At 41.9% G+C, this 13,591-nt stretch overlaps 1 protein-coding gene across 1 annotated transcript in view; it reads left to right on the forward strand.

The window, feature by feature from the left end:
- Nucleotides 1-11,596, forward strand: part of EDEM1 (ER degradation enhancing alpha-mannosidase like protein 1) — a 30,057-nt gene extending 18,461 nt beyond the window's left edge. Inside the window, exons 5-12 of the mRNA XM_073351187.2 lie at nucleotides 492-675; nucleotides 1,321-1,495; nucleotides 2,137-2,257; nucleotides 3,196-3,366; nucleotides 4,039-4,112; nucleotides 5,348-5,444; nucleotides 6,913-7,101; nucleotides 8,030-11,596. Coding sequence (XP_073207288.1) covers nucleotides 492-675; nucleotides 1,321-1,495; nucleotides 2,137-2,257; nucleotides 3,196-3,366; nucleotides 4,039-4,112; nucleotides 5,348-5,444; nucleotides 6,913-7,101; nucleotides 8,030-8,119 — 1,101 coding nt within the window. The 3' untranslated portion in view covers nucleotides 8,120-11,596. The remainder of the gene's footprint in view (nucleotides 1-491; nucleotides 676-1,320; nucleotides 1,496-2,136; nucleotides 2,258-3,195; nucleotides 3,367-4,038; nucleotides 4,113-5,347; nucleotides 5,445-6,912; nucleotides 7,102-8,029) is intronic.
- The last annotated feature ends 1,995 nt before the right edge of the window (nucleotides 11,597-13,591 follow it).

Consider the following 13,591-nt stretch of genomic DNA (forward strand, 5'->3'; position numbering starts at 1 on the left):
GTTATGTTTGCATCTACTGCATGTAGTATGGGCGTGTACATAACAATGTATGTAGTATAAAGAGATTGCCAGTGTCCTTTCATTCCCAGGAACAAGGGAACAAGTTCAGGTGCACTGAAGATTAAAGCTGTAATTCACAGTTTACAAACCTAAATGCACAAAATTAAGCACCTGAATTGCATAGGTGCTGAGCACTTGCAGTTTAGTAGTTGTGCGCTGAGCACTTCTGAAAATTAGGGGCTCTTCACTTAGGCATATGAATCCCACTTAGGCATCTAATTTTAGGGACCAAAGTTTGAACTTGGATTGCAATACATTCAGCTCTTGCTTCAAGTGGTGGGAAGTTGATCTCTTCTTGCTTTATGTAACTAATGCACACTCCATTAAAAAACCATGGCGTCTTTAATACAGCTAAGAGTGGAACTTAGAACATTGTAGCACTCGTTGCTCAACGTGTCATGCAACTGAAGCTCCTTGTATCTGTTTCACAGGTGAATCTAAAGAAGGGAGTCCCTCCTGACAGCAATAATGAGACCTGTACTGCAGGAGCTGGCTCTTTGTTGGTGGAGTTTGGCATTCTTAGCCGGCTGCTTGGAGATTCCACATTTGAATGGGTGGCACGGCGAGCTGTTAAAGCACTGTGGAGTCTTAGGAGCAATGACACTGGACTATTAGGTAGTCAATGCTCCCATGTGATTTCCAGATGTCTTAGTCACTTCAGCCAGAACAGGATGTATTAACTGTCTTGTCTCCCATCCTTCTATTTTTAGATACCCGACTTCTTGCACAGTAGTGCTTCACACATTCTCCAGTATATAAAGGGCACCACTTATCTTCTATCTGACTTTGATATTGTGGGCTCTCTACATATGTACGCTTTTTATCTGTCTGTGATATTCTGTGGATGTACAGGGAAAGCATCATAGAGATCGAGGACACAAACCCCTGATGGTTGGATTTTTCAAAAAAACCCCACAATTGTGAAATCAGTTTGAGTATGGCACAAACTTGAAGTTCCTACATGTGTAGGCCCTATTAACATAAATTAAAATAGCATGTGAGTAAAGGCTGCAGGATAGGACCTTCAGTCTTCGAATAACTGCATGAGAGTACTAAGCTTGATGATAATTAGTTCCCTGAGCAAACAAACATTAACTTCTTGGCAATACTTTTTCCTTAAAGTTATTTTGTAACTTGAATATGTGCAGATCAAGGATTGGAACTTTAAAAATGAGTTGTTGCTTGTGCTTCCAACTAAAATATGCACCAGGAAATGTTTTAGACATAAATCTTTGTCTTTCTGTCTGTCTATCCCTGAAGGAAATGTCGTGAATATTCAAACTGGCCACTGGGTTGGAAAACAAAGTGGCTTAGGAGCGGGTTTGGACTCATTCTTTGAGTATCTATTGAAGTCTTACATCCTTTTTGGAGAAAAGGAAGACCTAGAGATGTTCAATGATGCATATCGAAGTATTCAGAACTACTTAAGAAGAGGGTATGTTTCCCATAGCTATCATTTTCTTAAATTTACAAACGCTCCAATGCTGGGTGATGAGTTGTATAGTGTCAGTTGCTCTCTTTGGAGAAGATGTGCTCTCAAAGAAAAATTTTCCTTGGTGGAATTATCTGGCAACTGTTGTTTTTAAATTGGTTTGAAATTTGCACCAATAAGTACTCTTATATAGATCAATTGATGGGGGAGAGGAGAAGAGAAATGGTAAATCACTGTACATTTAAACCAGTATTTACTACTTGGGACAGTAGTGAAAAAAGACAAACCATCCCAGAGGGAGGGAAGGGTGTTTGGGTGAGTGCGAGAGAGAGAAACAGTACTATACATGCTCGTTTCGGGCCCAGTCTTACCCCTGTTGTCAGTGGTAAGGCTCCCATTGATGTGGTGAGAGTAGGATTAGGCCCTGAATTTATATAAATAATTAATATTATCTGGGATTAACCCTGTTTTCCTAATAAGGTATAATAACATAGGCTCAAAAAAATATTGCATCCCCACATCTGTAGAACTCACTGTTTCTGTGATAGTTGTAAATTATGGCAATGTTGTAAGAATTTAGCATTAATGTGCCTTGTGCTCTCCTGAAAATGAAACATTCGTGTGGTGGTGGTGTTGCTTTGCAGACGGGAAGCCTGTAATGAAGGTGAAGGAGACCCTCCTCTCTATGTTAACGTAAATATGTTCAGTGGGCAGCTGATGAACACCTGGATTGATTCCCTGCAAGCCTTTTTTCCTGGACTACAGGTAATCTCAATTTTCAGTCTTTTGGAGACTAGGTAGTACAGTGGGTTGGTTTATTAGAGATGTTCGTTCTAATGCTAGTTCTGGCGCCAAGTGAGAGTCTGAACAACAGGTACCAGCTTCTTCCTTTCCCTGGGGGTGCTCAGCCCCTGCCCCGCCCCCACTCCCCCTCCTCCTGCATGCTGCAGAATAGCTGATACGTGGCGAGCAGGAGGTGCTGGGGAGTCGGCGGGGAGGGAAGGTTGATGGTTGGGGCCACCAGTGGGCAGGAAGGGAAAGGTGGAACTGACTGCCAGTGGGTGCTAAATACCCACTAATTTTTTTTCAATGGGTGCTCCAGGGCTGGAGCACCCACGGAGTTGATGCCTTTGGGCTGAACGTATCCTAGAGTCCCCTGCAAACCCAGCAACCAGTTTGTCATGGCTGACTGTCTGCAAAAGAGAGGGCCAAGACTAGATAGTAGGGTAACTCTCTGCCTAAGACTGAACTGCATCCACAAAGCGGTGCTGAGAAACTTGGCTTGCACTTCACTAGTCTTAAACTATTCCCCAATTTTCAAGAATTAATTCTGATGCTAATCTTACCATTTAGGGATCTGTGATGTGTTGATGTGAGCTCCCTCGTGCCAATGTTTGTGGTGTGAATGAAGTAACCGTATGATTCTGCTTTTATTCAGGCCTCTTCCCTCTTGAGGCGTATGTTACATCTGGGCATCCAATGCAATATGTGGGATGAAAAATGAATTACTGTCTTTGCATCCAGTGAAGTGAGCTGTAGCTCATGAAAGCTTATGCTCAAATAAATTGGTTAGTTTCTAAGGTGCCACAAGTCCTCCTTTTCTTTCTGCGAATACAGACTAACACGGCTGCTACTCTGTCTTTGCATAATGTGAGCACAGTATTTATTACATGCACATGTTTATAGCTGTTAATTATTTCTAGGTTTTAATAGGAGATGTGGAAGATGCTATTTGTCTCCATGCCTTCTATTATGCCATATGGAAACGATATGGAGCTCTTCCAGAGAGATACAACTGGCAGTTACAGGCACCAGATGTCCTCTTCTATCCACTGAGGCCAGAGTTGGTGGAATCTACCTATCTTCTTTACCAGGTACTTCTCATTCTCTGAGGATATGGCCTATATAAATGTTGTGATTTCAGAATGCACCTCTGCTTTTTCTGTTATGTATTTGGTAATGGTCAGGCAGCAAACCTCATGCCAGTCCATAAAAAATATTCTTTTATACAGAAGTGTCCCTGGCTAGCTGTGTTTTAGACATGTAAAACAGTATGTGCTGCTTGCTTTGAAAAGATGCTGTGCTATAACTCGTCTCTAACACACTCAAAATGCCGCCTTTCAGATGTCCTATGTAGCAGATCCTTGAACAAATACTTATATGGCAGAAATAATGTTTAAACTTGGTGTGGCAGCTGTTGCAGTGAAGCAGGATCTGTGCCAGGGCAGGTACCACCCCTCCTCTCAGGCTCACTGGCACAGTTTCTGATTTAGTCCAAAGGCAGCAATAATACTTCTTTTAAACCATCAGCTTCTCTCTGCCAGAAAAGTTTCCTGCATCTGTTCTTCCAGAGGACAGGCCCGGCAGGACCTTTCCACTGGGGCAAGTTATGAAAAGCCCCAGGAAACAGTGGGGGCACTGAATAGCTTGCCTAGCAATGTCTGTCTTGAGAATGTGCTCCAATAAACCCCCACCATAATAAATACCAGCTTGACAATATTTTGAATTCCTGACTTTTTTTCTCTCTCTTTTCTTTCTCTACACAGGCCACAAAGAATCCTTATTACCTTCATGTAGGCATGGATATTCTTCAGAGTCTGGAAAAATATGCAAAAGACAAGTCAGTTTTCAAAGTCCTTACCCTTCTGTCTCCTGTCAGTGTGTATTTGTTTGTTAAAGACTCTAAATTATCTGAAAATGTAAAGAGGTGATCAATATTTTTTCAGAAAGATGACAAAGTACTTAAGTTACATTTAATAATAAATTCTGGAGGTTTCTTCTTTGAGTCAGCATATACATGTGATGTAACTGGCTTGTCTTCAGGTAGAAATCTGCATCTTCAACTGGGAAGAAATATGCAGGGTGTTTTTTGAATGCTTTCTAAATTTTATTTATTTTAAACAAAAAATCCTTTCGGTAATGTCTTTTTGTCTTGATACTATTTTTTTCTGAGAATTGGGTCAGTTTTTGGCAAATGGGAGGAAACCGATTTGCTTAAGTTCTCGTAAGAGGAATATTTCTACCCTCAAACCAATCTCCAGTTTAAGTTTGGACTTAATCAAAATTTAAGTGTTCTCTGATCTAGCATTTTGGTTTGAGACTACCTCCTTGTCAAAACAAAAGTTACTTTTAAATGTTGCCATTGATTTTAGAGTATGGGCTTAGTACCTATTTTACTAATATTATTGCAGGACTCATACAGGAAACTTCAGGTAATAAGGTTTTAGACCTATCTGCTAAAATAAATACAGTGATGCCAAATAAAATGCTGTGAAATGTAGGTTCTCTGTGTTGCATAATGACCCTAGATTATCTTTCACTTGCACATTTTTAGGCACAGAATTTGTTCTTTATTACTTTTGAAAAGTCATCTAACCACCAAATATTTGTTCAAAACTTGTAAAATATAACTGCAGCTAGAGTAATAGGCTGAATGACAACTGCCTTTATGTATTTCTAATGATTTGTCAAGTTGTGGCTATAAGGAAGACCAAGAGATTGTTGGCAGCCCTCCTCAGTTTACCAGAAGTTGTTAAACTGTGAAGTCATAGATCAGGACTCTGGTCAGAGAATGGCCATACAATCTGGATTCTTGCTACAAGTACCGTATATTATATTGCACTGGTTATTCCAATACATGTGTTTTAGGGTAGTACTGTATAACGAAATTTGTGGTTTAGTTCATAAATAACAGTACTGGCAAACATCTATCTTTTTAAAGTGTGAGATGTGTCATCTTATTTTAATTTTTACTTCAACCCATGTTTGGCATTTGGTCTGAATGAAGTTATGAATGTGTTTTGTTCCTTAATGTCAAATGTGATGGAAATAAATCCAAACTAAATTTAATTTTAGGTGTGGCTATGCTACATTGCATCATGTCATAGAGAAGTCAAAAGAGGACCGGATGGAGAGCTTCTTTCTCAGTGAAACATGTAAATATTTGTATCTGGTATGTATTTACTTTTATCACCACCACCAAAAAACTTGGGAACTTTATATTAAAAGGAAGAAGCTTCTTTGTAGGGACTGCAGGCAAGCAACAATAATAATAATAGAAATGCAGGACTGGAAGGGCCCTTAAGAGGTCATGAAACCTATCCCCCTTCCTCTCTCCCTTGCTGAGGCAGGATTAAGTATTCTTGGACCAGTGGTCACCAACCAGTTGATTGCGATTGCCGGTGGTGTAGCATGGCTGCTACTAAGGCAGACTCCCTACCCTGGGCCCACGCCACTCCCGGAAGTGGCCAGCACGGCCCTGAGGGTGGGCGTCTCCTTCTGTGTGCTGCTCCTGCCTACAGGCACCGCCCCCAGAGCTCCCATTGGCCGGGAGAGCTGCGGGGGTGGTGCTTGCAGAGAGGTGCTGCAGGGGTGCGTTGGCCTCTTCTGGGAGCAGTGTGGGACCGGGGTAGGGAGGGAGCCTGCCTTAGCCTCGCTGCGCCGACCGGGAGCCGCCAGAGGTAAGTGCTGCCCAGCAGGAGGCCGTACCCCAGCCCTGAGCCCCCTCCCAGAGCCAGCACCCCATACCCCCTCCTGCACCCCAAGCCCCACCCGGAACCTCCTCCTGGAGCCAGCACCCCACACTTCCTCCTGCATCCAAATACTCTGCCCCAGCCCTGACCACCTCCCAGAGCCAGTGCCCCATACCCCCTCCAGGGCCCCAGTACTCTGCCTCAGCCCGGAACCCCCTCGCACACTGCGAACCCCTCGGCCCCAGCCCAGAACCCGCACCCTCTCCCAAACCCCAATCTACCCCAGCCTAGTGAAAGTGAGTGAGGGTGGGGGAGAGCGAGTGACTGGAGGGGTGGGGTAGGGAATGGAGTGAGCGGGGAGGGGCTTTGGGGAAGTGGGGCAGCCACGGAGTGGATCCTGGGTTGCCCTTACATTCCAAAAGTGATCTTGGGTGTTAAAAGGTTGGAGACCACTGTCCTAGACCATCTCTGACAGCTGCTTGTCTAACCTGTTCGTAAGAATGTCCAGTGGCCTAGCTTGCACAATGCTGGAGGGGAAGGGAAAGGCTGGCTGCCATAATGATTCATGTTATAAACTTATGAATTCCTCAGAAAAATATCTTTTGTCTGCACACTTCATGTAAGCACTTACTTTAGTGCAAAATGAATGCTTAAAGTATTCAGCTCTCGTACTGAGTAGTCCCCTTCTAACTACCACCAATTTTTCTGCTTTTAGAATTAAAAACAAAAACAACCCTCCCCACCCCCAAAATTATAGTTTCCTTTTACTCTAATGGAAATCTGTGCCTCCAATCTCAAAAAAATCTAACAAGATTGTTTGGTGTACTGACTTGTTTAGTGTCATGTTGAATTATTGCGCATGCATTTGATGAATGTCCTGATAACAAACATGAGTTTCATTAGATGGATAGCGTCATGCTTTCTCTCTTTTCCCTGCCTCTTGTTTAGTTGTTTGATGAAGAGAATCCAGTGCACAAATCTGGAAATAAATATATGTTTACTACTGAGGGGCACATTGTGTCTGTGGATAAACGTTTTCGTGACTCGCTCTGGCAAGATACCTTCCCTGAAGAAGAGGAAAGGAATGCAGAAAAACTAAAGCCTAACGAATTAAAAGCCATGAACTCCAGTTCTAACGTAAGCAGTGTATAAAGTGTCTCCGGCTGTGTGGTTGGAGAAAAGGGGTGGTGAAATATTACACCTTGAGAGATCGGGGAGAGGAAAGCAACTTTGAAGTGGTAACTAATGAACTTTGTTCAGCAAACCTATATTCAGATGTTTAAAAAATCCTGAACCATCTCAAGAATTTGAAAATTAGAGTGACTGCCTCTCGGAATGGGTCTGGATGGCTTGGAATACAGGAAATTGCACAACCTGTCAAATTGTAGGTCCCTTGCTCCAACTGTCCTCTCTTTCATAGTAATTGAAAGTAATTGTCATCTGATTGTTAGGGGATGTGCCCAGAGTAAATTGGTGCCCTCCATTCATTTCCTAGAGGTCAGCTTTGTGCATTGCCCAACCGCCAGCTCAGACTCAGACTTTAAAGCCAGAAGGGACCATCCTGATTATCTAGTCCGACCTCTTGCACGTTGTAGGCCACAGAACCTCACCCATCCACTCCTGTCATAGACCCTCTAACTTCTGACTGAGTTACTGAAGTCCTCAAGTCATGATTTAAAGACTTTAAATGGTGGATTCTCAGTAACTTGCTCTAGTTCAAACTTGCAAGTGACCTTTACTCCTCCATGCTGCAGCATGTGAGAAGCTCCAAATACAAACCAAGAGAACACTACTTGTTGTGAAGTTTGCCTAAGACAGAATGTGCGGGGTACTAATCAAGGTTCAGAAGGGCGGGAGAGTGAGGCCCCAAACGCTACAAGGCACAGCAGTACTTACTGCCACAAGTAGTCCTGCTGGTCAGTGAGACCACTGCATCTGGTGCTAAGCTGTACACTTGTTAGTGTTTGCAGGGTCAGTGCCTGAGATTGTAACACTGTAGTACAGAGAATGTACATGATTGATTATACAGGTTTTTGAATTATATGATTTGTTGCTTTGTTCGCAGTGCAATAGGGTTCCTGATGAGAGAAGATATTTGTTGCCGCTGAAGAGTATTTACATGAGACAGATTGATCAGATGGTGGGTTTGATCTGAATTTGTTCTTCAGAGTAATGCTTCATAATATGCAAGGAGGAACGTGGACTCTGATTCTGATACAAATATCTACAACTGTACACCTGCGATGCGTCCTTACATACACTGAGTCACTTAAATAGCCACTATGTTTCTTAAGGATTTAACTATAAACTATAATAGTCTTCTAAAGTGAAATGTTATAAAGCAAAGGGAACTCTGAATACAATTTGATCAGAGTTCTGTCCTGATAAAATTTCATACAGTAAAGCTTGTATTGCAAATGAAGGCTGGATAATCTTGGAGTACAATTTTTTTTTTTAAATTTAAAAAAGCAACTGGCATGTGCCATGAAAATCATTTTGCTACCTTTTTGTAGCTGTATTGTAAATGATGTTCCTCTGGAAAAAGTTTAGTATCTAAGTTGAAAATGTTTGGAGTTTTGATGGAAAGGAAAGGGAATGTGCAATTTTATCACCAAATTTAATCATTTGGATTGTTCAGACTAGCAATAACAATGCTATTTGTTCCTCAGGTAGAAATATTTGTAGTGGGTTTTGGTTGAAACAACGCTTTGTTTAGAATAACAGCTTTGAGAGGCAACTCCTAGTCATAAAAGAAAAGTTCTCAGTACCGTCATGAGATGTTTAAAACAGTGTTCTTAACATGAATTTGCACGTTCACAAAAGCAGACTAGCTATAGAAACCAATAATTTAAGAACAAGGTGCCTTTGTTTGTAGGGGAAATGCACAAGCCACTCTGAACTCTCTGAGCTGCTCACCTTGTATTGCTTAGTTGAACAGATGTTCAAAATATTCTTTAGGTTCTTTCTGTCATGTACCGAATCTAATGCCTTTTGTAAAGAGATCCTGAAGAAGTATACAATTATCTGACAATATGAAAACAAAGTAATTATACTGTTGGTAGTGCTTTTGGGGTTAGTGCCTTAATAAGCTTACCTTCCCTCATGAAAAAACCTGAGCTTTTCTTTGAGTCGGAATATATTTTTGTTAAATTGAATCAGTTACTTTTGGAGTGCCTTGGTCATACAGTGTTGAGTCCCAAAGAAAATGAAGTTGGTATTTTAAATACTGGAAGGATGTTGCCTATTATGCATATCCCAAAGAATGTTGAATTCTTTACACCTTTTTTCTGTGAATTCAGTCAAATATTGTACTGTATGTGCTGATGTGTGTTGCCATGGTTGAGGAATTCATACAAAGCCTACAGCATGCTGAGATCCCTCTATCGAAAACAGTAGCAGTGGAGTGCATTCATCAACTTTCAGGAGGTACACAGCACTTCACAGGTCAGGCCCATAGTGGCTAGTAACACTGAGCTCAATCTTGCCTGTGGAAGTCCCTTTTGAGCCTCCATGATAAGTGGCGGTTGGGGGAGGGAAGAGTGGAAAACGAGCTGGTTGCCACCTGCCCCTCAGCTGCACCAGGTGCAGCTCAGGCATGCTTGAGGATTACACAGTGTGAATACTTGGGAAGAAAGCAAGTGAATTTGGGACAGTTTGTCATGGAGGGGAAAAAAATTCCTTCAACTGAGACTGAAACAAAACTTATTTTAAGGGTTACTATTTTTAGTGCTTCTCATCAGTTAAATCTGTATTTTAAAATCTCTTTTAGACTGCAGTTAAAATGTATTCAGCTACCACATTGTTTCCTACTTTTAAGTAGAGCTAAAACTTAAATAGGAATTTCAAAGTAACAGAGCCAAACTTAATGTGTGTGTGTGTATATACAGATCATCTTAGTCTTCTGACAGAAATCCAGTTCTTCATAAGCCATATGTTGCTTTCATAAAACATTTCTAACAAACATAATGAAGTCCATGTATTTGAGGCGCATGCTTAACTTAGTATACAGATGCATCTCAGGGACCTCCAACTAGACTTCTCTGTTCTTGCTAACAGATTTATCATGTATTCAGGAATCAAAATCTTGTCTTCCTATTTTTACCTGGTAACTTTTGAGGATGGGGGAGGAGGGGGCGACTTATGACAGGTAGCAGATATAAAGTTCCCAAAACATACCTGTATAAGGGTCTGGTGCCTTTTTGAAGTTAGATACACCTTGAGCTAAAAAGTATTTTTTCTTAATTGTTCAAAACTATTACTGGAATATTTCATAGTCACTTCAGTGCCTATTTTAAAGCAAAACATGCTTCCAAGGTGTTATGATCCAAAGATGTATTAAGGGAATGCAGGTGACACAGTCTTAACTGGGGATGCCAGTCAGCCTCAGTTGCTAATTTAAGTGCAAAGGGTATTATGGAAGAAGCCTATTCTGTCTACTGGGGAAGGCATAAGCAAAAATATCTGGGCATTCAGAGATGCTGCTACCTGGGCGAAGTCTCTTACCTGCCAGTGATTTTAAGTGAGAAACTTTATTAAAGTTAGTAATGTGAAAAGAAACCTACATAGAGCCTCCAAAACGTGCAGCTTACAATTTTATTGTAAGCAATTAGTTCATGCCGACAGGTATCCTGGTGACTTCTTCTGCTGACAGCAAAACCTCCCCGATCCTCAGCTGAGCCCTTTGAACACCCATTATATGCCCTGCTACTTACAGTAGTGTTTGTGCCTTCTGAAAAATTGAGCCGAAATGCAAGTTCCGGATGGAGGTTAAGTAAAAGTATATGTTAAATTTGGGTAATTCTCAAAAGACCAGTTGGTTTAACCAGGCTGTACAATTTTTATTTTTCTCAAGTTTTTAATTTTAGGATTATACTTTTCTTAATTTTTATGTGAATTGCCAAAATTAGACTGACCTTCTTGAGTTGTGGAATTGGGCCAGTGTGGGCAGCGGCAGTGCAGGCTTCTCTGCTCTGTCCAGCTGGTGTGCCTCAGCCTTGAATTAGATGAATAAATTTATATCTAGTACTGAGAAGAGTTGGCTCTCCAGGACTTTTCAGTGCTTGTTGTCTCAGAGCACTAGCCACAATGCCAAATGGGATGTAGTCACCTGTCAGCTAGAAACAGGGCTGAAGTCACCAATTTGCTTTTCATAATCACCTAATAGCCATCATCCCATAGTAATAAACTTGGGTTGCTGTGGTACTGGATTTAATCTGGTGACCTGAAGGTGAAAGACACAGTCTCCTCAAACAATCCAATTTCTCCCTCTCCTTGCACCTCCCCTTCTTAAAAGTATTTTTGAAATAAAACATGTCAAAACACAGGCCATGTCTTATGTTTGGTGCACTAGTGTGAAAATCTATTTTTAATTAAGTATTAGAGCCAAGTTGAAAACACTGCTGAGATGACTTGCTTATACTTATAATGTTGTACGTCTCAGTGTAATGTGCAATATAATTTTTCTAATTAAAATTGCATTGTATGTATGTTTAATTGTTGTAAAATGTATTTAACTGGGGGAGGGGAAAGACTTGTAAAAGGATCAAATGTTCTTTTATAAATGTCCTAAGAAATTTTGTCAAAATTGCTTAAAGTAAGGTTTTACAAATTTGTATTAAAAGGCTATCTTTGACCTTTCTGTTTGGTTTTTCCCCCCCCCCCCCCCTCTTCCTCTGAAGAGGGATGTAACTTTGGGAGTACCATGGTGCAGTTTTCAGATTACACATCTTCATTTCTTTCATGGACTATGTAGTCTGTACATTTCACCCCCCCCCCCATCCTGTACACTTTCCAAAAGTCTTGCTTAGTTGTTGGCTGAGAAGGCTGGACTAGGTTATGAAGTGGGAGTTTTCTGTAATATTTTTATTAAGCCGATGTATGCCTCAGTTTCTCCTATATTTCGCAAGGCTACCCAGTGGGCAGGGAGGGCATTAGGTAAAGGACAGTTTGCTCTCAGGACAGGGTAAGAGAAATAGATGTGAATGTTTACTAGCTGTCTGAGCTTGAATGGATCATTGATACAAGGAAGGTCTCAGCCAGTCTTTTTTCAGTGGAGAATTTGAGAAGACCATGGCAAATCCAATCTCCAGGGCACTGGGCATTGGTTGTTAGGTGTCAGAGGACAAACAACTGGGATGATGTGAGGTCGGAGGGGGATAAGAGTTGGTTGCAGGAGGGACTTGGGCTATACTTTAACCTTCAATTCTCTGTGCTAACCCAAGGACTTCCTAGGCTGTGTTTCAATTGACTAATAAACCCGACACTTTTGACAATGCTATTTGAATATCACTGCAAATGCTTGGTGAGGTACTTTACTCTCTGAAGAGTGTATGAGTCTCTACCAGGAGTCTGTCTTATCGGGCCTTGCTGAACAGAGCTCACAGTGTGAAGCTGAGGAGTGCTGAAGCCCTAGAGATCGTCTAAGGAAGTGATGAGGCTATATGCTTTACCCAGTGAAGGAAGAGCGTAACACCCCTTGGGCTGGGGTCTGGCACATTGAAGGGGTTCTTCCTAGAGACTTTGAAAGCTGGGGCCATAGCCCTGATCCGGTGGATCTGTGATACAGGTAAAATCAATAGAACTAAAAGCCCCCATACAGGGAGAGCTGTAGGTCTTCTTACAGTCTCCTGTGACAGCATTCACACCCTCTTAGACAATATGAACAAAGGGAAGCACAGGACGGCTATTTCTGCTACCAACAGTGTTGGGGAAAAATGAAAAGCTTGTGAAAGTTCTCACAGTACGGAGGAAAAATTTAGGAAAAAATATTTTTTTTCTATATTGCACAGTTTCCCTTAGCTTGCCAGGTGTCTGAACTAGTGTTACCAGCTGTAGCCTCTCAGGTATAAAAATGCCAATAATGAGCATATTCTTCCTGTCCCATATGGGATTCATGTTGGGGGTGGGAGAGAAGTATGTTTAAGGAATTGTTTCATACTGTAAATTTAACTACAGATCCAGCCTCTTTAGTCTGCCATGAAACTGCAACCATCTAATCCCTGGCCAGTGTTCTGCCCTCCTACAGCCAAAGAGCCAGCTGTCATCCTTGCTTTCTCAACAAGCTGAGTGCATTGAGACCTGAGTTTTTCTGGGGAAAGGGAGTGGCTTAAACCAAATCTTGTAACTTCCATTTGCCTATGGGAAAAGGCAGCCTTTTCTGCATGTCCCTGCTTGCCTTTCTTTCCTAGGCTATACTTTGCTTCCACTGCTTTGGTGTGCTGTCCCTCCTGCATTCTCCGCCTCCCTTGCCTCACTTTTCTATCAGTTGCTATGGTTGGGTCCCAATGCAAAACTATAGTAGGGTGTGTTGGCAGAGGAGCCCTTCTATGTCTTACAGGGCTGTTGCTCTGAATAGTTTAGTAGGCAGCAGGTTTAAAACAAACGAAGTATTTCACACACTGTACAGGCAACCTGAGGAACTCCTTTCCAGAGGATGTTGTGAAGGACAAGACTATAACCGGGTTAAAAAAAAACTAGTTGAGTTCATGGAGATAGGTCCATCAATGGCTAGTAGCCAGAACAGGCAGGGATGGTGTCCCTAGCCTCTGTTTGCCAGAAGCGGGGAAGGGGTGACAGGATGGATCACTTGATGGTTACCTGTTCTGTTCATCCCCTCTGGGACACGTGG

Source organism: Lepidochelys kempii, chromosome 7, assembly GCF_965140285.1.
Source record: "Lepidochelys kempii isolate rLepKem1 chromosome 7, rLepKem1.hap1, whole genome shotgun sequence".
Taxonomy (NCBI): Eukaryota; Metazoa; Chordata; order Testudines; family Cheloniidae; genus Lepidochelys; species Lepidochelys kempii.